Genomic DNA, 27681 nt, shown 5'->3' with positions numbered 1-27681 from the left:
CATTTTCATTCTTTGCTCCCCATATTCAAACTAGCCTCCATTTCAACACTCTGCATAACCTGCTTGGTGACTAATCCATAACAGTACTAACCTTAAAAAAAAAAAAAGTCAGTCATCCTCCAAAACTTCCAAAGGATTCTTTCAAGAAGAGTAACTACAGAAAATACTAAATTGTAATTAGCTCACACACTTTAGATGAATGTACGCCCACAACTAACCTTTAATTTGGTTAAGGTATGCATATCTGCAATGAAATCCAGCACTTCCCCAACATATTGCCTCATGCATTCCATTGCTGCTGTTCCACACTACAATACAAAAGAAATATGTTTAATGACCAGATTTTGAATATATTCATGTTTTCATCTTTGCTTCTTCTTCACAAAAATGCTGTTTGTCTGTCTCAAATCCTCTATTGTCTATTCTAAATAGGAGTAAGCATTCTTGGATCTTTTTCTTCTCATACTAATTTGCCTTCTTATCTGATGATAGTGTGTGTGTGTATGTATATATATATATGGATGGATGGATGGATGTATAAAAAGTCACCCTAGCTGCTTCATGCATTATAAAAGAATCTTACCTGTTACAACAATAAAAGATTATCTGATGAAACTTGCAATAATATCCCTAACAGATATCTCCTAAAATTTACATTAGTCCAGAATCAAAGTTTTTTAAAGCTGATGAAAGTTTACCAGCTCATTTCTTTAAGCAACTGAGCACTTCTGTAAGCGAAACCAATCAGCTACTTAATTTTGTTTTCCAGGATTGTAACAGGAACAGGTGCCCTTAGGTTGACATGATTCATGATGAAAAAATAGTTTAAGTGACTGTCCTCATGTATTTTCCTTATAAATATCATTGTAATGTTTAAGTGCAACTTTTTTTTTTTTTTTTTTTTAAACTAACAAAAGGTTTCTGGAGTGTTCCTGAGCAACATCATTCAAAATATAGCATCTTAATGGCACTCAGATTTGTTGCAATCTTCAAAAGGATGGCAAAGGCAGCATTTAAATTATTCTTATTATTTGCACTACACAACTTTTAAAAAGTAATTTTTGCTGTACAGTATTTAAATAATTTGTTTTCAGAAATGCTGAAATAAAACAAAACCTTCTACAGTCACACAGCTAAATATGCACAATAAAGATGCAATTTTTCCTTTAATTGTATTTAAATCTGAAAAACTATATCATACAATTAAACCTTACGGCATTCTACATGCCCATACAAGGGCTATAAGGGAGAAATGAAATCCTTCTGTATTCCTTCATGAACGGCTCCATTTTGACCATAAAGGTATAAGCACTGAGAAATGATTTGTACCAGAACAAGAATGATCGCAAGGGGAAAAATAAAGGGATTCAGTGTAGTGCCTACTGTGTTTTTGCAGTACAAATTTTCATAGTCCCTTTCCTAGAACACAGTGAGAAATGTCGACTGAGCCTTGGGCTGATCCAAGACATGCCCAAGGTGTGCAAAGCAGTCAATGGAACAAAACTGTCACATTAGATAGAGGCTCCCAACAGAGCAGAAAGTCCTGCAGAAAAGCTTTCAGAAGGTGATATGACTAAATAGGTATCATATATCACCTTATGTCTGTATGTTAATGATTTGAGGTGAAGATAATTCTAGAGGAATTCAAGGGGAATTGTGAATGCTCAACATTTCTCAAAGATCAAGTCTTTATAAATGCCTCATTTTCTGGGACCAAGTGAAAACAAGGCTTAACTTTAGAGATTGAATGATGGAATTACCTAATAAGGTATCTTTTTTCTTAAAGCAGGCTAAAATGATTGTGCCCAAAATCACGGCCTCATGGTATAATATCACAGTAAAGTTTATCAGGGGAAAATATGCTTCTTTGACCTCTGTTTAATCATATACACTCGGAAACTTATTACCTTATCTGAGCATACACATGAACAAGATCTGGATTTGATCACAAAATTAGTCAGCTTTAGCTGAGTTTTAGTTGCTGAAATTTGAAAATCTGTTAACAGTCTATATTTAAGCAAAAGACCTGGGAGTTTCTCATTTTTCCACATTAGTATAAATCTACGTGTTGTTGAACTATACCACCTTCTGGTTTTTAAAACACTATGTCTGTCAGTTCCCTTGACAGAATAATAAACGGTAAAATGAGGTCACTGGCAGCCCTGCCAGAGTATCCTCCATCCAGTTTACGTGGACTAAGGATTCCAAACAAGTTCTAAAACACTGAACAACAGAATTATAAAAGATGTTATGCTCAGACCTCTGAATAATAATGCTCTATTGCAAAAGACTCATGTTCAATCATGTATTCAGTTTTATTCAAGCAGTAAGCAACTTCCTTCTCTACAATTTCTTCTGAAATGATCCCTTTCCTATCATACTTTGTAACACCAATGTCAGTTTATCTACTTAACCCAAACATAAGTTAACACATTCCCTTGAGAGAGGGACATCATTGAAGATTTGAGTTAAAAATCACACACTTCAGAAGATATACAGGCAAAAACCTACTGGATCATCCCTAGAGCTGACAGAGACACACATGTAGGGAAGAAGGTTTTCCACAGCTCATGAAGTAGACCCAAGCTAACTCTCATCCATCTGTTTGAGTACTCTGTGATATGTGTCACGGAACAACTCAAACCCTCCAGCTGTGTTACGCTATGCATGTTCACCAACCACCTATTCAGTAGCTAAGCAACTAGGAGTACTTGTTATTTAGCTACATGCATCAGCAGGATATATATATAATTGTATATGCCTTATATATCACCATAAGAATGCTTTGCATCCCTTTTTTAACCAGCCTTTTGTCAGAATGAAGGCAATGGCTAGTAACTTCCCTCTCTGTTGCCATTTTTTGAGGCATTCAGCTGGTCTCCCCACATCTGGTCTTCTATAGATCTCTAGCAGAAGCTTTGGCTAAAGTAAGTTGTATGGGCCGCATGACTAACTACTAGTGAGAGCAAGGGCAACAAGATCAAGTTATGAACTTTTCCAACATTCGAAAAAAGGAAGAACTTCAACTTCTGCCTGCAATACACCTTGCCAATCAAAGGAGAAATGAGAAGGAATGAATGTTCAACTGGAGCAAAGTAAGCTTAATAAGACACATTTTTAAAAATCAAAAACTATGAGACAGTTTGATTCAGTACTTACTCCAGGCATTGAAGCAATCATCTGTTTATGCAAGATTGTTGATTCAGCCAGTTTTGTTCCAGCATCTGCACAAACAAACTAAGAAGAAATTAAAGATGAATTATTTTTGGAGGAACCTTAAGATACTAATAAGTTATTTATGACTTTATTAAGATCAGTTGAGATCTCTTCTTGCTTATATTTGTGGTAATTTGCCTTTACAGCTCTCTTATTTTATAAACAACCTAGTTTATTCACTATTATAAGTGAGTTAATTCTAATGGAGAAGGAAAAAAAAAAAAGACTTTAATGTGCCTGATTAATATGCGTATACTGTGAGGGAGCAATTTGAAGAGTGTTATATAATAAAACAGATTTTCTTTGTGAATACAAATATATCTCTCTGTAATTCTTTGGAAATATCAAGTGTTCTTTCACTACAGCGTAAACAAAGATAGAGGAGAATAAGGCAGCATGCAGTCTTCTCCACTGTGGTACAATAATGCCTTCCTTCACTGAAGTTCTACAAGGATGAATTACATGAACCATTTTCAAATTCAGAACAGACTGTTATGGTGTAGTATAACTTCTCCATAACATATGCCACAAAACTGTACTTGGCTTTTTCAGAGAAAAGTTTAGAAAAACTCTCTTAAGCCAGAATATCGCTAACTGATTTTCTTATGCTTTTATTTTCCTTGCTTTCTTTTCTATCTTTTTTCACTTCTTATTCCTGATTCCCTTGCCCTAAAATCTCTGAAGTCCACCTCATTCATACTTTAGATGTTAATGTTTAATAATGTTATTTAATCTCTGTAATATTGTTATTTAATCTTTATAAGCTTCAATAATGCATTTGATACTCTGCAGAGAAGATGATCTCCTTGTTCCTAAAACTTTGTTGTTCTAATGCTGTATTTGCACTTAAGCAATTTCTGTCTATAATGATGCAGTGTAACTTTCTAACCAAGAGCAGGTAGAAGAGCAGAACTTACAAGCTGAGATATAAGCCTTAATTTTCTTTCTTGACAGTGAATACTGTAGTACCTTCACAAATAGAGGCAGATACTGACTACCCAATATACAATTGTTTGATGCATTTTCGTTAGTGCTCTCAATGACTCACCTTTCTCTTGAAAATATTCCCCAATATCCTTATCAGTGCTAGAATTTACGTGTACGCTTCCACTATCTTACACTTCCACATTTCAATGACAGATTTAATCTGAGCTCTCAGACTGCCTACTAGGACTTGGAAACAACACATGCATCAGACCTATGTCTTAACCAAGGGTCTGTTCTTTGCGAAAAATACCAGTAAGAATAATCTAACTGCGTATCCTCAGAAATAGACCTGGCTCCAGTTGATTCTGCTCATGCTAATAAATTATTTTACACTAGAATAAGCCAAAAGGAAATAAAAGAAGAACCTGACTCATATTTCAGTTGAGAGATAGTCTTTTACTCCACTGTACCAGATCTCTAATTATTACAGGGAAGGAAAGCAGAGCCTCAGGGACTGAGTTATGGGCTGTGTCAATCCAGACTTAATCTTAGTTCAAGCAGCGATCGTGACTCTCCACTTCTCTTTTAAGAGAAGGCCCATAAACAGACTTATGCAAATAGATAACAGATTTTCTCCTAAAGCCAGAAGCTGGCTGCTCTGGATCACAGGAGATATGAATCATTTCATCAGCCTCTGAAAATGAGATATCATACAAGACACTTATATCCACATCGGGTGCTGTTGTGGGAGGTATGAATACATCCCAAAGTGAATAGAGCGTATGGGAACGGTGCTAGGAGGAGAGGCCAGGCAATTATCATTTTATCCTTACTTCCAGTATGTAAAAGGGAGTTTTGCTTGCTGACTCTTATCAGATGATTGAGTCAATACAAAGGACAAGTGTTTACCAGTTAAATCTCATTGCTAAAACTGAAGTGGCCTTAAGGAACATCTTTTTTGCATTCTCAAATGAGGAATTTTGGATTGACTAGACTATAGAGACTACATTGCCTCATAACCCTTTGGAGTGGCCCTACGACTGAGGTATATAATAATGTAGAAAAGCTGTTTTATTCTGTAATTCAGGAAAAGCAGTTGAAGTCAACAAGCACTGACAAGCACAGTATCAGGCTGCATCGCTGCATTCATCAGACAGAATGAGGTTCGTGGTTGCTAAGCTATTTGGTGGTCACGGCTGAGATTGTCAATAGAATCTGTTTTTTTTAATTAAAATGAATTTAAAAAAAAAAATCACCCTTTACCCTCAAAAGAAAAAAAAAAACCCAAAATAGTTATTTTTCCCCCCTGCTCCATTCCTTCCCCTGATATTGATGCTATAATAATTGTTTTCAGAGTTATCTTAACTACTATGTAATTTAACTTGTCAGTGTTATTTCTCTGTCAGTTGGCAACCACTTATTTTCTATGAGTAATGTACCAGTACTCAAAAGCAAACCAGCCTATAGTAAGCTTTGACCACTTAACAGGAGGGAAGAGGCAGTGAACGGAGCTGTCATGCTGAGAGCATTGTGAATGATCTACATTTTTGCTTGATCCGTATAGACTGCTGTTATGCCGGTCCCCTATCACTTACTAAAGTTACTAAACACACATAATGCTCAGCCCATTGTAAACAATGATAGTCCACCCGGTACTGATGGGCTTTAGTAAATTGTTTTCGCAGTACAGGCTGCTTCTTTCCTGTTTGGTGCCAAACTGCACCACAGCTGGCATTTTGGGGCAAATAGATTTTTCAAGAGTCTGTATCTTACTTTCTCAGATTTTCCTCTAAAAAGCTAGCTTAATTCCTGCCTCAGCAAGCTGCAGAATGAAAGGAACAGAGATATTGCTTGTATGCTCTTTCCTAGGAAAAAAAAAAAAAAAAAATCAATGTTAAGAGAGAGAACTTCACGGACTGGAGACAACTTCCTGTCCGTTTTGCCTAGTTAAGAAACTGGGTTCTAGCCCATGATGAGTTAGCACTCCTTCCTACACACAAACTATTTATTGGCTTTGGGGCTACAACAGGGAGACAAGGCTGTGGCTGGGATTGCTCTGCCTTTGGAATGCTGTTTGCAGGCCACTACATTAACAACGTTATTTATGTTGTTTGACTCCTCATCATCCCTGGAAATGAGGGTTCCTTATTTAGCCGCTTAAATTTCATTGTGACAGCACAATGTATGCACCTATGTTTACAAATGCAACTTCTGGGTGCCGATTCAAAAAAATCCTTGCTTCACTTGACACCACCAGCACTTTTTGGAATCATGTTGAACTTGTCATTTTTGGGGGTGTTTTTGTTGTATTTTTGTTTGTTTCTGCTGAATTTGGGCTGAGATAGGATCAGTATGAAAACAACACGAGGTAGATCTCCTGTACCTGCACCAACAGCAGTAGGTTCATGTCGGGTAAGGGTGACTTTAACTTGAGTGCCTGTAGTAACTCCAAGATGACACTGCGGGTCAGGTAGAATTTATCTCTTTCCTACAACAGAAAAACATGGAATTAAGGATGCCCTGAAATTCACTGACATCCACTAGTCAGCCATAAAGATACCTTTTATCTAAATTTGAGAAGAAAATATCATAGAAGTGCACTTTTTGTTCCCTGTCTTATAAAGCAGACAGACATGATTCATCATTTATGTAATTCTATAGACTGATCGAGTGGACAGCAGTGAGAAAATACTTGTGATCTTCCCTTCAATTTACATTAGGCACTATTATGAAAGTTTCTATATTTCACATGTGAAATATGAATAGGTTTTATGAGACATTTATACAGTCCAGGCACACAGGGTGGTGCTTACTGTATAGGTCCATATAAAGGAAGAGGGGGAAAGCAGTAAGGTTTCATACAGGAGAAAAAAAATTGGCCGTAGCTTTTAGCATAATTCTGTCATTAAACCTGCCAGAAAAGCCCCATGTTTTATCATACTTCGTCTGTTGTTGTCCACCTTAAAACGAGAGTGTCTCCATTATGGCAGCTTGGACATCTGTTTTCAGTCATTGGGCTAGCAGCACTTTTCCTCTTACACAGTAAAAACCCTCTTTGCTACAGTTGCCACAACAAAAAACATTTTAAAACACATACAGGAAGATAAGGTAATAGAGATTAGAACAAAAAGGCCAAGAACACAGACTTGTAGACGTGAACCAAGATGGAGATGTAAGAGATAAGATGAGCCTGTTATTCATCTTTCTTTGAAATTCTCTGACTTTAGGAGACAGTACATGGAACAAATCTATAACATGCTACTGAATGTAGCAAACCAAGAATTTTTGATCAGCAGTTAGACTTACTCTGAGCTCTCTTTCACTTGACCATCAGAGATGAAAAAACGTTGTCCAGTAAAGGGGGCATATACAAAGTATGTCTAAGATTTAAAGCCTACAATCTTCCACCTTGTAAGTCTCATGCACTTGCCTGCTTGCTTGCTTAAGTTAAACATGTGTAACTTTTCACTCAGTCGGGGCCTCAGTTCCTCTGTGACACCTGTAAAATGGAATAATAAACTTGCCTCTTCCTCAAAGAGGTCTGGTTTTATTGCTTAGGGTCAGTTTGAAGCCCATCTTCAGCACCTGCACAGAGTAGTAAGCACAACTAAAAGAGGTGGACTTGGAGGAGATGAACAGCCTTCCTCTTCAGAAACCAATGTCAACATATTGTATCTGGGTAGCACACAGCCAGACAAAGCTTACAGGAACAGCGAGCGCCTCCAACAGCACCCACATATATTTTAATGAAAACAGGTTTTAAATATCAGCCCTTGATTTGGGAGGAGATGCCAAAATGACAGAATCTTATTCTTTTCATGGACAGTATGATACTAGCTTGTGAAGCAAAAGGTCTGAGTTCAAGGTCCTGTTTCGCCTGATTTAAAGAAGAATTTTGATTCCAATCACTTGGAACGTGTAGTCTGATAACACATTTAGCTGATGGAATGGGTTCCACACTACAGTGGTGCTTGTCTGCTACACTGAGGCAGTCTAGGCAGCTAAACTCACACACAGAGAACTAACACTCAACAAAAAAAAAAAAAATCACATTCCTTTAGGGAACAGCAAATATTGGATCTGTTCAGCTGTATCATGAAATCATGTCTTGAGGGGACAAGTACTCCAAGTCATGTGTCTCACATAACATAACACATAACATAACACAAGAATGCCCAGGAGAGTTCAGACCAGAAGAGATGTACTCAGTAACTTCTCTCCAACAAGGCCATAAGCAGATGCCTAGGGAAGCATAAAACAAGGGAAACCATGTATAAGTCCTGCTAGTACTCTTACAGCCACCAGCTATTTTCAACTCGGGGAACTTCTGAGCTCAGTAAGGTCTCAATGTATTTCCTACTTCTCAGTGGATTTCCCTTCCACATATGACCCTGCCCTCTTGAACCCACGTCAACTTTCAGCACAGTGTTTGGCAAGAAGTTCCACGCTGTTTGAAGAACCACTTCCCTTTACTTGTTCTAACCTTGGTTCCTACTAACCTGATGCTTTCTACTTCTGGTACTGGAAAAGGCATGAAATTACCCACCCCTGTCCAGGCCACTTCTGAACGTACAGTCCTCTATCACATTCCCATCAATTGTTGCTTTTTCAGACTGAAGAGCCCTGATTTAGTTGCTCTTTACGTGCAACTCATTCCACACACTGATCATCTTTGTTACCCTTATCTGAACTTCCCCCATTTCCAGTAAGGATGTAGTAAAATTGGAGAAACAGAACTGTGCACAATACTCAAGGCATAAAATAGGCCCTGTTTCCTGCTAGAAAGCATATTCCCCAGCGACAGTGACCCTTCCCACTGTTATATGCCTTCACAAACCTGAGGCCCATCCATAACGTAACACTCTCTGTGTTCAGAGAGTTGATGATTACATCCCCCAAAACACTGGATATGATTTCCTATCAGTAACCTGATAGAGTAGGCTGCACACGCTGCAAAAGCATGAAAGCTAAAATTCTTGCTGAAAGCATTCCACTGCTTTAACAGACTAACAGCTATGATGTACAGGACATAATTGGGCCACAATAAATTGCTTTGTCGGGACACTGAGAGGGAAATAGGCTCCAAGAATCTCAACTTTCACTGGCTCCAAGGATGATACAACAAAGTGCTACCCCTTTCTCAAAGACCACCCTTATCTCACATAGCAAATTCTCAATTTTTACATGGTGCGTAACACACAGAGAGATGAAGCAAAATCAGGGTAAATGTTTTTAGACATCTGACCTCTTGCTTCCTGAATTGTAATCAGGAGTGATGACACTGAGGTCAGTGGCCCAGAGCCCCCTTCCTATTGAAGTCTGCTTATTCCTATCATTGTGCTGGTGGATGTCACCAAAATAAGCATAGTTTAAACATACTGTAAGAACTTTATAATCTGCCAGAAAAATGTAAAAGGGGCATTAGCTACATGAGACTAAAGCCCAGAGGAGTCACATGTGTCAATCTGGTCCCAAAGAATCAGGAATGAAATCCCTTTAATCTCTGTTCAGCCAAAATAACCCTCTCAGATGTCTGTACATCCCTATAAAAAAAGCTGCCTTCTGACCTTCAAATCGACTTGCCAGAGGTCTATGCATAGAAACTACTGAAGTTTTTTTCCAACAGGGTCCCAACTTAGTAATAAGAATAGTAAATTTGGTACTTTAACGGAGTAGTATGCTACCCTCCAAATAAGCCAGGACAAACAGAGGATCTTTATTTTGTCTCTCTAGCTACTACAGTAATTACAACTACTAAGGATGGGCTGCTTCAGTTTTCTCAGAAAATTTCAATAGCAAAATTATATCATTTCCAATTCAGTGACATACAGCATTTACTTAATAAGGGCCAAGAGAATGTTAGTAAAAGGCTAAGTTCAGGTTAAAGCTTCAGCAGCTGTAAGAGATAAGAAATTCAAGAAGTGTCCATTTAAGACTTCAAGAGACTGAGAGGAAAATTGAAGATACAAAGACTACAATCCACAGAACTGATGCTACTCAACTGAGAGATCCAAAGGCAATGAAAAATCAAATCGGTGACCTGGAACAGAAACTCAGTAACGAAATAACAGATTGACGTGACTCTTTAGACTCAAAGACAAGAGAAACTGAGATATTCCTGCCACAGAGTGTTAGTGAAATGCTGGAGATGGGGGGGGGGGGGGGCCAGGGCAGGGAAAGAATTAAAAAAAAAGATTTGGACTGGTTGTACAGCACTGATCTCTGAAGTGCACAGTAGAGTGGCTTCTTCTTTGGAAAGACAAATAAAGTTTACTCCATAGTATACTTGAAAGTTGTGCCACTGTGTTTTGTTCCAGCAGGCACGTTAAAAGATGCAAAACAATTACATCCAAATGTTTCAACGTTCACAAATTATATTCCTTCTGTAATTCACTTCCACATGATACCATATCGCAAGCAGCATTCCATTCGGCTACACTGATTTCCACTGTAGAGAAACCTAGATCTCACAACTGGACCATTTTTCTAAAGGCAATCATTAGTTTGGTATTTTTAATTCAAAGCCCTGGTAAGCTTTCAGCAGTAACAAAGATAATGGAGCGTGCACAGTTCCACTGTATCAAGCATTTTCTGGATATAAATTGCAGGAGAATATTAACTAATGATCCCATTTTGGGGTCACCAGCTTGCATTAAACTACATCAAGAAATAGATTTTAATAAGTGCTATAATCCAAGTTTCCCACGTACAATTAAGTAGTCAATGGAACACTGAGCCAGGAAGTACGTAAAAAACGTTTTTAAAATATCATGTTTTTAATAAAAAATGTTGTGAAGTAATTGAAACTGCAGAGTACATGGAGAGTGAAACGATCCCTGTATTTTGCAATTTGCATTAGTAGGCACTCATGAAATAGTTTCATCAGATCTCAGATACAAAAGGCATGTCTTGGTTCAGTTTTAAATGGGGCTTATTTGTTTCAATGAAAAACCCTCCCACACTTTGTTCCATTGCACTTTAAGTTAACATTTTTCTGACTTTACTTTGCCTTGACCAAAGCTTTAAGTATAGCGCTCTCTCAAATTACTTCCAACAGCTGGACAGTCTCTTCAGTATTTATGATTTTTTTTCTTTCATGAACACTTATCTTTCAAAGGAGACAAGAAAAGGTACAATTTTCTCGGTGTCATTAAACATGCTGATTGTTTCTACTTAATGTTCCAACTCATTACATCTGATAAAATAGTTTTTTTTTCTTGTTAATGTAGCTTTTATGCAAGATTGTCGTTGCTTTTATCATTTCTTCTTCACTGTCTGTCCATTCTAAGTCTTAAAGAGACTGAAGCGACGCATGTTCCAGTTGTACAACATCAACCTAGAAAATCATGTAGCTACTTAAGAAAGAATGTTTCCTGATGTTTAATTATTGTCATGACAAAAGTATCTAGGATGAAAAATTGTGCACATAAAGGCTGAGTAACATTTTTGTTCAGTGTCTTAACAATCTACATAATGGAGCATATAGGACCCTAATAAATGGTTGGATTGTGTTCTGTGAGTTTTTTGGTGTTCATCCTCTCACCAATAGCTACAAAAATATACTTGAATAACTGATTGTTGCTTGTATACAGCAGCTTTCATTCAAGAATCTTATACTTTTCAAAGGTGGACATACGCTGCTATCTCTTTTCTATGCAGATTTTAGCCATGCAAAGTGAGTTACCTAATACAGAACAAAACAGAAACTAAGTTGGGAAACCCCTAAATTGGAGTCTTCTACTCTGATCATCAATCTGCTGCCTCCCTCAGAGCTGTCCTTTCAAGATGCAGCTCCAAGAATATTTTAGTTTAAACTGCACAAAACGTGGCTAAACCTGTGCACTAGGACAGATACGACTACACCCTTACAACTAAACAGGCATTTTAAGTCATGCAAGAATACCAGATGACCTCTACACGGGAAACATTTTCAAAGTCATGAAATCATATCAAATTACTTTCCTCAGCAACATTTTCAGCAGGTTCCCTTTATCTATGTCTATACTGGGAATGTGAAAGTCACTATTATTAATAGACACTGAATCAACATAACTACTTGATTAGTCAAACTACATTAAAACTGCTGAAACGTCTGAAACTTGACACTGATTTCACCATTAGTTACAGACTTTCTACTTGAGGGAAGGAATATTTTTCTGTCCTATTTTCAGTTGTCTCTAATGAAACGTACAGTCTCTTTGTTACCTTAGTGAAGGCTCGGTAGCACAAACCACACAGTTCTACCAGGTAGGCCAGAGTAAAGATAGCGTTTTGAATTACAAAGCTTAGTAATTTTGAAAATGGCTCCAGAAGACTCTGCAATGAGATGATTTAGGGAAATCAATAACTGATTGCTCAGCAAAACAATAAGCGTTCCAGCTCTGAAATGTGTGAACGCAACAGCATCGTTATTTTTAGCTCAGGGTTATTCTCCATGATTTACACTGTTTCAGGCAAATAGCTGTTCCAGCATTTGTATCCATGCTTATAAGGCAAATTAGAAGCAAAACGTTAGCAAATGGTTTCATCTCTGACACTGATGAGTGCTTATGAGATATCAGAGAATCTGTAGTGTTCACACAGGAAAACTCACTGGTGTTAACAGAATCGCACTAGTGAGAGGACTGCAGAATCAGACGCATAGGATATTGATTACTACAGGCTTTTTTGAAAGAGCGCATATCAAATCTTTAATACGTTATATACTCACATCCACACAGGAATGTAATCCCGCTCACATTTTACTGTAACCTAGATTCCAAAGCTCTTATCATTCACCATAGGGTATCGAACTGCACAGTTTTATGCTTACACATTAATACTTTCGTAGCTAGGGGCTAAGAATACACTTGTAGAATAGCACAAGCTGGCTAAATCGAAGGCTACAGACTTGGGTCTGCCTTGGAACTTACCCTGGTGGCACTAGTGGTTGGTATCTTCAACAAGCAAATCATAATTCTTAAACTAGAATCCAAAGAACACTGCGAACATATTTGAAGGCAGAAAAAGAAGGGTTAGTACATTTCTGTGCACATCTCTTGCTTTTAGTGGTGGCAGTTATAAATAAGCTATAGGTAAAGTCTGAAAAATGATCCCTGATGACTGATCTTTATTTACTTTTCTTGAACTGGCTTGTTCCTGAAGACACAGTCACATCCTCCCTCAACAGTAATACAAGACAGCATGGGCCTTGGGATGAGAACATTTCACTAAAATGTTGGCTTAGGAGTAACTTTACTCCCTGTATGACAGAAATATCCCTTAGAAGTACATCATCAAAATATACATAAAATATATATATAAGTATATGTAAGTATTTAAGCGTGTGTATGCATGTGTGTGTATATATATATATACACACACACATGCAAATACACACATACAGATATATAATAACATGTGTTTGTATGTGTGCGTGTGTGTGAGAGTGGGTTAACAGGAGGTACACACCATTTACTTCACGTTACTCTTTTGCCATTGTCCTGGGCTATGACATTTTACCCCACTCCATGGCACGGCTGCAACTCAGACCCCTGACATGAGAATGTGCCCTGGCAACAGCTGCTCCAGAGACCATTCCAAAGATGTTTTCTTATAGGGTAATTTTCAGGTGAGATATTGAAGCTTCACACTCCAATATCTCTTATGTGTAAATCACAGAGTTTGCAGCAGAGAATGGGACTTTTCAAGGTCCATCCGTTGTCTTGCCTCTTCCCTGCTGCAAACATCTAAAATAGCAAAGAGTCATTTATGACCCTAGAGGAAGAAACGGGAGATGGAAAATCCCTCTCTGCTTAGTTCAGGAGCAAGCAATTGTTCTACTTGTATCATTAATGATACCTCCCATGATTAAAAGGGAAATCAAAGTAAACACTCTATCTGAATGTTCCATAAATGGCAGATATGCAGTTGGAACCATTATGACCCATTCACTGATTGAATTTTTACTTTAAATTATTCAAGAGTCAACAAATTTGGGGTGGCTAGTAACCAAAGGGAACGGTTATTCCCTGTTTGGCTTAGTGAAGTGATACAGGGTGGTACCTCAGTTCACCAACAGCTAAAGAGTTTAAGATCTGACTACTGCTTAACAGACAGTGCCAAATAATCTTAAATGATTTACACAGTTTGGTGGTGACACCCAATTTAAAACAAAGTTATAAATCACATAATATTAGATTTTGGATCCCTCAGCTCATACTGAGCAACGCTGCTTTGCGCAGAAGAAGTTATTACTGGGCTCACTCTTGCTGTGGGAAATTAAGTCAGAATAAGGGTTTCAGAATCCATTGTTTACTGGTAAGATACAGAAAATTTTTTACTGTGTTTACTGAAAAGACATATGGAAGTGTTTGCACCGGGAGATAAAACCTCTCTGCATGTTCTCTGAGCAATTAGAACTCAGAGCCCAAAGCTTGCAGATTCAGTTTCTACAGCTATATCCTGATTACAGTCAGAACTATAACCTGGCCATACAAACAGGCTAGGCTTAATACTCATTAACCTGAGTCCTCCTCTGTTTGACTATTGTGTACTTTTAGCAAATTAATGATTTTCTTGCGGGTTTCATTCTGCTTTAATAGTTGAAACAAAATGGATTTTTATTGTCAAAGTGCAGATTTTCTCAAATGCAATGTTGTAATCTGACAAAAGCAGGGCATGGAAAGGGTGGAAGCAAAAAACTAGCATGGAGGGAAAAAGTCCTCACTTGTCAGAGTTACTATTGCTACCCGCGGAAAATATTATTAAACAGATGGATCATTTCACTCATTCTGGAAACATCAGCTGAATCACTATAACCTGCACTCTGGCTCTGATTTCCTATCTGCAGCCTTCCCACTGCTGACCAACGCAAGCATCATTCCTGTCTCCAATGTTTTGGTCACCACATACCTCTACAAACATAAAATAAGCTGCATTCAACGTGTCATACCTTAAGTGGCAAAACACAAGGGAGTTTGGTAAGGAAGGTCTGAAACTGATTACTAATCGTGGTCCAGAGGTTGCTAGGTGAATCCATTGGCAAGGCTTCCATAAAGGTAGCAACGTTTTCTAAACAGCGTAGCATTGCACCCCCTGCTGGTAAGTTCTTTTTGTTATTTAAACCCTAAGAAAGAAAACGGTAAGTATAAATGACTGTAAACACGTAGACACGGCCACCTAAACAATATTTGAAAATGCTGAGGTTAATCAGCTCAGACCAATACTACCTACCTCTTCTAAACTACTAATGATAAAATGTTGTGCAGGGAATTTGAACTATACATGTGACAGTTGAGTCTAGTTTAAGTCCTAAAATACAGATCAAAAGATCTCCATGCCAAAAGCTTAAGATGCTAAACTTTGAGCTAAAATGTTAGCTCATAGGCTAGTTAGATTGGCATGGGATTGAAAACAAAGCAAGACTTGCAAAACAGTCACCAGTGGATTTTCTGTATTCTCCCTGGGCCAGTTTTAAACAAGATGCGTTCACTAATGTTTAGTGGATAACGCGGGCTGTTTTGGCTTGCATAATAGGCACAGGCGTGGAAAGACATAAGCAGTTCTAACATGCTGTCAAAATCCTTGTTTGTATGAAGCATTCATACAAACAAAAATCTTCACATTCTTAGAAGAGCAGAAGGATACATGCAGGTGACTAGCACTAGTGGAAGGATAAGAGGTTACAGTGGAAACAAAGCAAGTGCGCAGAAGGCGGCCAGGGAAAGGCAGACACTACAGACCTTCGGACTGCTGGGAGACACTGCCATCAGATACAATGGAGACAGAGAAGTGAGAGGCATGAGGAGAAATATTTCTGAAAGCCAGAAACTGCACCAAGGAAAAGGGTGGCCTACACTTCCAATGTGTGGAAGTGCCCCAGGTCTGGTCTGAGAACAAAAGCTGTCAGTGAGAGCAAAACGCAAAAGGAAAATCATGAGGATACAATAGTCTGGTCCTACTTCTAGAGACCACATACCAAGAATTCATATTGCTTTTGGTAGTACAAGTTTGAGCTCTTACTGCATGAGGAGAACTGAATTGATATGCCTGGCAGCGCTAGTAAGACTATAGTAACATTAATAGAGCTAACTGACAACATACCTCTAGTAGCTGGCTCAGAGCAGCAATGGAACTCAGTTCACTGAAGTCCATGAGAGATGTGGCCAAGGTCCGTAAAAAACTTCCATCTGAAATTGGAATGACATCTTTGTGCTCGGTTTCCATAGGGGAAGGCTGAAGGGGTTGGAAACGCATGCAGGTACTGCACATTACCTTTAATGTTGCTCTGGAAGAGCTGGGGGAAGATGCCATTGGGGGCCAACTGATGGAACACACAGCGGAGGAATTGCTTGGCCACACCTGCAGCATTTCCAGGAATCATCATGCTGAAAGAAAAGGAAGGAAGAGGAAGAAGAGAGAAATTGTCTGGCAGGTGCAACACATTTCTCAAAGCTGAATACATGGAGAAAATAATTCTTTATTTTTGATTCTTTTATTCATTCTTTTTAATTATAAAAATGTTCAGCTATGACTATGACATAGTCATAAACAGAACTGTCTTGATCAAAAGGAAAAAAACAAAAAAAAACAAAATAACCTTCAGCATGTTGATTTTATGACTTCAGAGCTGAAAAAGTTAACTACATATACTTGAAGTGGTTGTCTAAATAAATAATTGCATTTTCCCTGATTCTCCACATCTTTTTGCCTGTGAGTTGTCAGGGTTTGAACTCTAATCCCTGCTCTCACCCTGTTTGCTGTAGTGATACAGACTGAGGTTCTTGGGTTGGTAAAATATAAAAACAAAAGGAAAAACATATACATTATAATATTAACTTGCCTCTCACGTCTTCCTTCCAGAGACAAAGTACTTCTTAATCACTCATAAACAAAATGGTTTAATTTAAGAAGCTAAAGTATTATCTGTTTACTCATAAATTGCACATCTTAACCTTTTTTTTTTTTTTTTTTTTTTTTTTTTTTAAAAAAACAGCCTCTCACAATGAACTGATCCTACTCTGTGTCTGATTTCCCCAATAAGACATCACCAGGGTGGGGCTTTCATGTCCAAGGATAATTCATTCCATAAAGCATATGGAGGTGGTGAATCAAGACAAATACTGAACACCGAACAAGTCATAAAGCCCCTACATTGAAATTGTGGAAGCCAGAAGGCACCCTTGAATTACTAAGTATCTCATTTTTAACAAGTTCAATCTACATGGATTTGAGTTCCTGCTCATCTTCAGAACACAAGAGATATCTGAACCATGTGAAAAAGGACAGGGTTTTTTCTCTGATTTATAAATCTAGAAGAAAACCTTGCTACAGTTCAATTTGCTTGATTTCGGAGGCAGGAAGGATGACATTTTAAATTAATTGCTTGATATTGGCCAAGGCATCCTTTGTTACCATACCTTTCTGCTTGATTAGAAAAACTGGTACTTGATGCCAACCTGGAATGAAAAAATAGTAAGTGAAGCTCACATGCCTTTTTCTATTTCATTTTAAACTAAGCCAATAAAATTACCAATATTTTTATAATAAATAGAAGTTTTAGAGAACATTTTAAATGTCATCAGAAAGCTCTTTCGAAAAACTCTTAACTTCAGTTAAGTCATGTTTGTACAGCATATAAACTTTATTCAGTCTTCCAACATCACAAACATTTGCCAGCTTTAAAGACAATTACACTGGCCTCCCTATATCGGTCTAATCATAATGAAGCAAAGCTACTGTCTCACATGCACATCAAGGACAATTACTAACCCTGAGGGATTTGGAGAATAAAAATTGCCAGAAGCTGGCCACTGAATGAATTGTTTCCGATTAACATAGCAACACAGACCAGGCCAAAATTCTCCCACTTGGCAGTCTGAAGTGAGGCTTCTAATTCCAGATTTTGGCACCTAAATAAGTGGCCTAATTTCAGAAACACTAAGTACCTAAGAGCTCTTACAAAGTCAGATGAGAAATACTGGGTTCTCAACACTCAAAAATCAGGTCATTTATTTTAGTATCTAAATGCAGGCTTCAAAGCCCGATTTAAGGGCATACAATTATGAAAATACCAAACACAGTCTGAAAGTAAAATTATGCACTTCAATAGCCAGGAGATGTAAACAAATAGAGTCAGGGTTTATAATACCAAAACAACACACATTTAATACCAAATGTCAATAAAAAGCAATTATAAATATGTAAGTTGAAAGTATCTTTCACATACTAAATACCATCCAATTTTTACATTCATCTGCTGCACATCAGGATTTCAGTTGGTATAAGTTGATATGTCTGAGCTGAAAGTTCAGAGAGCTAGGCTAATTTACATCAGCTAACAATCTGGCCTTCATGTATATCTTTGGTCATGATTTCTTTAGGCTGGATTTAGCTGTTGCTTAATGCCCTGTCAGCCTCAGTCCTGAAGACAGGTTCCTCTCCAGCCACCACTACAAAATCCAGCAAGGATTCTAAAGCGCTTCAGTCAAGTGCATTAGCGTAAACCAAAATAGATGGCGATTTCCTTCAACAATGTGTGACAAGCTGGGGACACGCCATCCATTCAACAGAGCCATAACCTCAGGTTGGGGGTCATAGGGGGTTGAAAATTATATTCCCTTTAGTCATCCCAGCGTAAATTAGAAAAACCCATGAAAGCACCTCACTCCATTGCTGTTCGGTGGAGCCCATGTTAAAATACGACATATTGATTCTGCTGTGCAAAGCTAATTCTGTGTGGAAACAGCTCTGAAGCCACCTCCAAGCAACACAGCCCTGACTCTAGAATAACCATAACATCCGCTTACCTTAAAGCGCGTTAGTATTTCTACAGAATTCAGTGGGACAAACACATGCTTAATGGACCTTACTTTTATTTTCAAAAATCTACCACACCATTCTAATACAGCACAAAAAATTCCATCCAAAAGAAAACCAAAGCCCTAGGCAAAGGTCTTTTTCTCCTTTTAAATACGGTAATGCAAATGTGGGTTATTTTGTTTTTTGTTTTTTTTGTTTTAAAGAAAAAAACCCCAACAACATTTGAATTCTAACTTCAGAGAAACCTCACAAAACATGACACATGACACATTTGGGAAGACCTGAAACATTTTGAAATGAACAGCTTGTATGTATTTATCAATAGTAATCTAAACATTTTGTCGCACAAAGGCCATGGACTCCCATCACTGCCTCCACTTTGCAGATGGCAAATGGATATGTTCAAAGTTGTGCAAGTTAAGAACAGAAGTTAACATTTTCAAAGTTCCTCACTAGCTCAGGAGCTTAAGTTCCACTTTCAAATAGGGCTTTCATGCTCGGAAACCTACATCTCATTGGAAATAAATGAAATACAAGAACTAAAAAGCCAAAAATCCAGATTCAGCAACCTGAGCATAAAGGTGCATGCCAGATTTTTTAAAATATCTCAACCTCTAACTGTCAATAACTTGAACCCAGCTTTTTGTTGTTGTTTTTTGTTTTTTTTTTTAATGTTACCTCTTCTGAAAATCCAAATAGATGCCTATCTGTACCTCTGGGTACCCAAAAACTTTTGAAAATCTTTCTGTATATCATTTAGGCATTTGAAAGATCTTAGATTTCCTAACTCCCTTGTTCCCTCTTCTAGATACACCAGTAGTATTTCCTTTTCTAAGAATAAAAACGCAAGAAATCTAATACATTCTCAGCACAACAGGCAACACCTCTGCTGTCAGATAGGTATCTGAAGGTACTACTACAGCACTGCTTGAGGAAAGAGAGATGCTTAGGTTATACATGTGAGGCACCCCAGTGCCTTCCTACCTATATTTGCTACTGAGATGAACTACCTTCTTTTGTATATATTCAAAGCAACTCCTTTGTGGAGAGTCTATTACTGGAATTGGAATTAGTCAGAAATGACAGACTGTAGGAATGACACAGGACATTTAGCAGTCTGCAATACCCCATGTTGTTTGCCATCTGCTGCTCTAAAAGAATCAGCTGTCTCACTCCAAAGATGCAGCATTTCTTCCTCAAAGTACAGGAAAAGATAGCTCACTCCTCCCTCATCCTTCGATAATTTATCTTCCAACGATTTATGCTCTGTGGTTTCTTAATAACCCTTAGTGGTGCTGTACTTACAAGAATCACATAGAGTGGAGGGCATTAGATTACAAATTTACCTCCTTCAGAATTCATTTGCAGTGACAGCAGGGAATTGTAGCCTTGGAATTAATGGAAATGGAGGACTTGAATAGCCAGTCTGCTCAAGTGGAACTAGGAGGCAATGGAGAGGCAGGGCTGCAGGGAGCTATGTCCCTGAGTAGTCCTTGTGACGTGATTTTAACTGCAGTTGCCTTATCCCAGTGAAAAGAATACAGGAAAGGGAGCTGTGCACCATCGCCATGCTCAGCATTGCTCAGAGTTTTCTCCCAAAACACCCCCAGTGCTTTCCTTCCTGCATTTAAGGCAGCAGGTTGTGAAAAAGCTGAGACAGCAAGGACAGGAAATGCAATAGTAATGGGAGACTTCAATTACCACATGCATATTGAATAAAAGGCACATTAGAAAATAACACAAAGATCAAAGGTTTAGATACTATCAATGACTGTCCCCTGCAGCTGCTGGTTAGGAAGCCCTCAAGAGGAGAGGCAACCCTTTAGTCTTAATTAGCATGCAAGATATGGTTAAAGAGCCTGAAGAGCTTCAGGTGTATTAGTGAACATAACATACCTAAGAGCCAACAATCCTTCAGAAGCAACAAAAGTCAGAAAAGCTGACCATATTTATGCTTAACTTCTAAAAGAGGAACTACATGCAAGTGAGAAAGCTCATCAAAGAAGCTAGAAGGGCATCCAAGAGAATTCAGTCCTCACACGGAGCACAGAAGCTATTTAAGAATACTACATTGGAAGCACAAGGCGTGACGCCAACTATTAAGACTGCAGAAGAAAGGAAGAGTGAGGGAGCTTATTAGAAACAAGAAGGCATCCTTCAAAAAGCTGAAGGCATGTCCCAAGTGAGAAAAGCAGAAAAGAGCAAAAACTGGCAAATTCAGTGTAAAAACAAAAAAAAAGATTGAGGAGCAACTAGCAAAAGAAAAAATAATTGTAAACATTTCTTCAAATAAAACAGGATCAAGAAGCACACCAGAGAGTATGATGCATCAATTGCTGTTTAGGTTACAAACAGAGCACTCGAGGAAAATAAAGCCACTACAGAAAAACCTAAATTAAATGTTTACATCGCCACTCACAGTGAAACAAACTGGGGAGATTCCTGAATGGGAACCTTCCTTTGGAGGGCAGGAAAGCAGCATATCAAATGAGCTTCCGCTATCACTTCAACTTTGGACAGAAGTTACATAATAAATTGATAAAATGACCAGTAACAAATACGCAGGACTAGATGCTATAAACAAAGAGTTCTAAAAGAACTAAGGGAATAAACACTTGTATTATTTCATTCACTAAGCGAGAGGTATATAACCTCTCACTAAAAGTCACCTTGGTACCTGCAGCATAGAGGGCAACACCAAATATGTTAAAATATTCTATAGTAAATGCAGGGAGCTACAATCCTGTAAGCCTCATAACAGTACCAGGCAAAAATTATTATTCTAACACTTGAATACAACCTCAGGAAGATCAGCCTAGCTTTTGCAAAGGGAATTGCCACCTTACAAGCCCACTGCAGTTTCTTCAGTGGATCAACCTGCACATCGAAAAAGTTAGCTCAGCTAATTTAGATTTCCAACTGGCTTTCAAAGTCCTTCACCAAAGACCTTTAAACAAATTTAAGCAGCCATGACAGAAGAAGGAATTTCTTTGCACAGAAAAATAACTGAAAACATAGGAAAAAAAGGTGCAAACGGACAATTTTCACAGTAGAGGGATGTCATCAGGGGATTTCTGCATACATTTGTGCTAGGACCTCTGCCACTCAACTTACTAATAGATGCACTGAAAAAGAGGGTGAGCAATGAAGTGGGGAACATTGCAAGGTAGGACTCTGCTCATAGGCTAAAATACTTATTTGTTTTGAGTTGTTGTTTGACTGCACTACACTGATCAAGAAAAACAGGTATTGCCATGTCTCAGTAGTAAATCTTAGTGCATAGTGACACGTGATGTTCTAAAATGATCTTTTCATTCTTACCAAAATCTCTCAGCTTTGAATTTGGTTATTTTTGTGAGCAGTCTGGTAAGCCACCAGAATATCTCAGAGACAGTACTGAAGTGAGACTACAATGTATGCAGATATACTGAAGCTGACTTCAGTTTTCAAAAGCAGTAGAACTGTATCAGCAAAGGTTTCCTTTCCTTTGTACATGCTGTACAAATCCACAAAGCACTTAAGTACCCAGCATAAAATGAAGTTTGCGTAAACTTAATTCTGTGCACAAAAAAATCTTTCAGTCATGAGAGACGGAGGGAAGTCCTGAAGTTACCTTCCAACAGACTGCATGATGTCCAACAGTAAAGGAGCAGCCAAGTCTGGACTAAGGTGAATGAATGTCGAGAGCACAACTATCGCCAGGCCTAGTGTTTCTTCATCGTATTCTTCAAGGATAGCCCCACAGTCGTGGCACCTGCAAAAAAAAGTTTTAAAAACAGGTATTAAGAAATTTAAATCCAAGTATTACTCTATATACACACATGTATATGTATCATTATGTTTTTTAAAAGTATTGTTATTGAGTATATTCTATTCAAAATTGATTTAGAAAAGTAATATAGTTATGATCTTTCTATTGTTAATAACATAGTCCATGGCTTTCAAATATCATTATAGAAAGTTTTTCCACTAGCGGCACTGGCTGTTTCTACAATGATAAATAAAAGAGTGCCACAGATCAGTCCTAAGTACTGGGACCCACATTGCTAATTGCCAAAATTCTCTGGCTCTGTATTGGACTGCTTCAGTCTGCATTACCTAAGAGAAATCTACTACAGTGACGATTAGCTCTCAGTAATATGAACACCAGCAGGCGTGTGCCACTTGGCCTTAGGTCCCTGGCCCCCTTCTATTTAGCAGTACGGACATAGACAACGTTAGTCATAGATCATCTCTGATGGAGCAATTTCACATTGTCCTTCCTGTCAATCATGAACTATGAAAGAAATTTTACAATTATACAGTTATACAATCTGATTGGCTCCCATAGCAGTTACAGTTATTAAGAAGGAAATCAAGGACCTCTCAGGGGCACAGAACCTTAGAGTTCAGAGAAGTCTACTTTCCCAGGACAGATTTGCTGCTGCGTTACTTATCCCTCCTGAACTGCTATGAGACAACTGATAAAGTTCTGAAATGGCTCTGTAATGTCCAAACACAAGGGGGATGTCAGATTTAGGAGGGATGAGACAGGCTTTCACACCCATGTGAAAAAGGCAAACTAATGTCGGAAACTGGTTTATCTTGGCCCCAAAGGAAAGCTTGCTTTATTTGATCAATCGGTTGCTAAGGACTCCAACAGATTGTGATATTTTAACTTAATGGAATTGTACAGGCAATTTTCCTGCCTTCATTACGGAACAGGAGAAAAAGATGCCAACACAATCATGGAAGTCAAGATCATCTGGTCTGCATGTTAACAAGTGGTGCAAGAGTTTTGGGGAAATGGCCAAAGAAAATGCCAAAGATGAGCCTGACTTTGGGATGGTTCACTTTGTCACACTATAAGGTCTGGCTCCAGTCACAACCTATACAATGGTTTTCACCCGTGATCATCTTGGAACATCCATCTGCTGGACTGAGCACAGGGCTACAAGCAAGAACTTATGGTTTCTCTTCCCAGTTTTTGACCAAATCAATACAGAGCTCTCTATCGACTATTTTACTTCTCCCTTAAATGAGTACACAGAATCACAGAATCGTTTAGGTTGGAAGGGACTTCTGGAGATCATCTAGTCCAACCTCCCTGCTCAAGCAGGGTCCTCCAGAGTGTATTTCCCAGGGTCGCGTCCAGACGGGTTTTGAATATCTCCAGGGAAGGAGACTCCACCGCCTCTCTGGGCAACCTGTTCCAGTGCTCTGTCACCCTCACAGTGAAGAAGTTTTTTCTCAAGTTTACGTGGAGCTTCCTGTGGTTCAGTTTCTGCCCATTGCCTCTTGTCCTGTCGCTGGGCACCACGGAGAAGAGGCTGGCCTCATCCTCTTGACACTCCCCCTTCAGATACTTATACACGTTTATGAGATCGCCTCTCAGTCTTCTCTTCTCCAGGCTGAAGAGACCCAGCTCTTGCAGTCTTTCTTCAGAGGAGAGGTGCTCCAGTACACTTATGTTTAACGCTCACCTCACTGGCATTACGATCAAACAATTAATGTTTGAAAAAGCTTTTGAGATCAGCGAAGCAGAAAAGTATGATAAATGCTATGTTGGTAATAGTCAGAAATGTTGATGCGTAGTCACGCCTTTCTATTTCACTGAAAAAACCCATAAGAAGTCAAAAGAGTTTGTCTGTTTGTTTTTTAAAGAAAAAATAGTTGCCAATGGATCACAAGGAGCCATTAGTTTAAAACAGGGAGTAGTATTTCATCCATTTACACAATCAGCTTAAAAAAACAAAACAAAACAAAACAAACCCACACCCTTCTGTCATCCAAATACCCTTAGTAGGCTGCCTAAATTTTGCAACCCTTACTGCATAATTGCCCAGTTTCAAAGGAAGGATGGAAAGTGCCTCCCCCAGCCTATGCACACACAATAGCCTGGGTCATCATTTTGGCTATGCAGAATCACACATGTCCTGTTGAATTAAAAGCACATTCTTCTAGTAATATTTAGAAAACTTTTACCTTATTTAAAAAAAAAACATACAGAACATAGCACAGGAATCAATAATAGAATGGATCTTATATTTCCATAAATTATATCTATACTTCATTTGACCTATTACTTTGAAGTTCAACTAGTTCTTTGAAACAACAAGAGAAGCACTTACTTGTCAGTCATCACAGTGGGCTGGTCATCAGCAAATTCTTCTGGTGCAGGTACAAACATACTGACTATACTGGGTGCTGAGAGCAAGCTGGATTTTGTGGCACCTTAAGGCAATTGATTTAAAAAAAACAAAAACACACACACACACACACAATGTTAAAGAGAAGTCCAAACTCAATTGCCCTGAAGAGCAGATGCCGAAATAAGAGGCACAATGGCTCTACACAGCACAGAAATAAGAAATATATTTGTCTGCAAAAAGCTGTGGCACGTTCCTTGCTTCTGTCAGACCATTCCAACTATCTAGAACCACCCATAAAAAAAATCTTAAAAAATTTTCTGAAAAAGATAAGGACAAAAATTCCAGGAAGGCAGATGCAATTGTATCTGCTCATTTTTAGGGAGAGAACATATTTCTACAGCTAGTATGAGACTGGACACCAGGAAATTCGCAATCTTCCCTAGCCTCCAGGAAATTTCCTTCCCACAATTCTCAGTGACATGAAGGAGAAAGTCAGTTCACACGTCTCACCACGAGGTCACCAGCTTATTCATACCATTCCTAACAAAAGCATGGGAGAGAAATAACGAAAGGGTTGTTGGAAAAAATAATTCCAACAATTAGGACTTGAAAAATATTTCAAGAGCATTGGAAGGCTGATGATTAGAAATGCTTTCCATTGCAAGCCTTCACAAGCAACTTGCTTCTACAAAGCTGTGTTTTTTCACTTGCTGGCTTAGCCATTGAGAGCATACTGACAGCTGGTGTCCCTTTGCCCTCGGCACCTTCTGTGTGCCTAACTTCCAATAGATGGAAGTAGATTCTTGTTTTAATAAGAAAAGTTGTGTAAAACAGAAGTTTCAAACCCGTGGCTTATCTAACCTCTGCTTTCCAGGATTATGCCAATATAGCACAGTCTGCGAGTCCAACATATCTCTCTAGTACAATATTTTTCCCTCTTAATCCCTTTGCTTTCATTAAACAAACAACAAAAATAGCAGAAAAGAACAATATAGAGGAGGTATCTCTCCAGCTCCTCTGGTTGCAAATAAAATCTCAAAAACACGAATAAGATGTAATAGACTCATTGACAAGCCTTCAGAAGGTTGTACATCTCAGTAGCTTTGATCCAAGGCATGCAATTCATCTAACGTGCCTTGTGATGACTATTTAAATTAAAACCATCTGAACATTGTTAGCAGATTCATCCTCAAGATCACTAAGACAGAAAAAGAGATTCAGCTCTTAAGACGGAGTAAAGTCTCATTTTGTTGCCATGTGTAGCTGAAATGACAGAAGCAGCACCACTCCTCTTCCCATACAAATCAGCTCCACTAATGAATTTAGGGAGCTCAGTTAGGAGAGATCATCATTATGTGTATAAACTGCCTCAAGGGGCATCTCATTTTGAAGACCCACCTATGAAAAGCTCATTTTATAAAGCAAGATTTAGAAGAGTTCACTGCCCTTTTAATCTCAATTCATCCTCAGCTGACATCACCGGTTATCGACCTCTTTCCAGTTCCTTCAATCCGCAGATTCACATTTAATGTTAACATTAGCCTGTATTGACAACATTTAATTACGGAAACAGGAGGTAGCTTCTCCACCTAGGCTAGGTTCAAATAAGATTTCTGATGAGATAGTTCCAGTTACTGCAGGAAAAGCAAATTTAATATCATCTCTCAAGCGAAGTGATCTGTGAAGCTCTCACAATATATTCAAAACATGTGGAGTGCTGAGGGCTGATTTCATGAAAGGATGACAGTTTTAAATGATCATTTTACTAAGTATGGAAATATGTATAGGGTTCAGTACTTCCTGTCTCCTCAGATTCTGATGGATAGGAATAGACACTCCAGGAAGTCTGTAATGTAGGACCCCTTCCAGAACACAAGGAATAAGAGTAGATTTGCACGTATTTCTAGCCAGTCTTTTCCTCACAACTGGTTCCTCTGTCACGAATTTGGAAGTTTTACTGCTGTCTTCTCTAGATGCAAAAGCCATTGCAGCATGCAAATACTAAAAGCTGCCATAATGCAAGCTGCAGTGTTGGAATAAGACTTAAGTACCTACAACAAAAGCGGCCTTCTCTCATGCACTCAACAGGAGGAGAAACATGACTCAGGTGAGAAAGGTAGATTGCTGCTCCATTGCAAGGATGTAAGAAAGGCTGTATATTTTTGGCTCTAAAGCAGCTCATAGAACTAAGAAATGAGATTCAACCACTGTCCGTGTATCACCTCTTACTTCCAGGCTGCCAGTTCAAGTCCAGCCAAAACAGGTGTTAGTAGAAAGTCAGTACCTCTTATCAGTTGCTTCTGTCTTGAATGAAATGTCTTATCTGATAATATGCAATAATATGTTCTGCAAGACAGCTGAGGTATAACTAAATGGAGCACAATAATCACCTCCATTTAATACTAACCAAAGAAACTTTCTTCGCAGTCTTAGCATAGAGATTAGGTCAAAAGAACACTGGACTAACCTCTGATTCTTAGTGGCGGTCCCTCCAAGTCAGGGTTTAGGCAAACAGGGACGTTGCAGAGCCTCTTCCCATGCTGTATCTGCTCTGTGAATAAATACAGAACTTCAGCCTCCAGCAGTATATATCCAGCATCTGCTA

General features: G+C 38.5%; 1 protein-coding gene across 22 annotated transcripts in view; it reads right to left on the bottom strand.

Annotated features, from left to right (window-relative positions):
* UNC79 (unc-79 homolog, NALCN channel complex subunit) overlaps positions 1-27681 on the bottom strand; it is a 110489-nt gene that overhangs the window by 16345 nt on the left and 66463 nt on the right. For 19 of the 22 annotated variants that reach the window (XM_068946884.1, XM_068946890.1, XM_068946891.1 and 16 more), the window contains 12 exons: positions 27544-27627; positions 25056-25158; positions 22559-22699; positions 17544-17582; positions 16399-16511; positions 16228-16313; positions 15077-15250; positions 13056-13124; positions 12349-12459; positions 6527-6631; positions 3160-3237; positions 219-308 (listed from right to left, as the gene is read on the bottom strand). In XM_068946884.1, coding sequence (XP_068802985.1) covers positions 219-308; positions 3160-3237; positions 6527-6631; positions 12349-12459; positions 13056-13124; positions 15077-15250; positions 16228-16313; positions 16399-16511; positions 17544-17582; positions 22559-22699; positions 25056-25158; positions 27544-27627 — 1193 coding nt within the window. Of the gene's footprint in view, positions 1-218; positions 309-3159; positions 3238-5916; positions 6009-6526; positions 6632-12348; positions 12460-13055; positions 13125-15076; positions 15251-15843; positions 16027-16227; positions 16314-16398; positions 16512-17543; positions 17583-22558; positions 22700-25055; positions 25159-27543; positions 27628-27681 lie in introns of those variants that run through there. The other 3 variants (XR_011141632.1, XM_068946889.1, XM_068946902.1) reach the window with 3 other exon arrangements.

The sequence above is a fragment of the Struthio camelus genome, chromosome 5, assembly GCF_040807025.1.
Source record: "Struthio camelus isolate bStrCam1 chromosome 5, bStrCam1.hap1, whole genome shotgun sequence".
Lineage (NCBI taxonomy): Eukaryota > Metazoa > Chordata > Aves > Struthioniformes > Struthionidae > Struthio > Struthio camelus.
The sequence above is the reverse complement of the archived record's forward strand: the minus strand, read 5'-3'. Positions and strand labels throughout refer to the sequence as shown.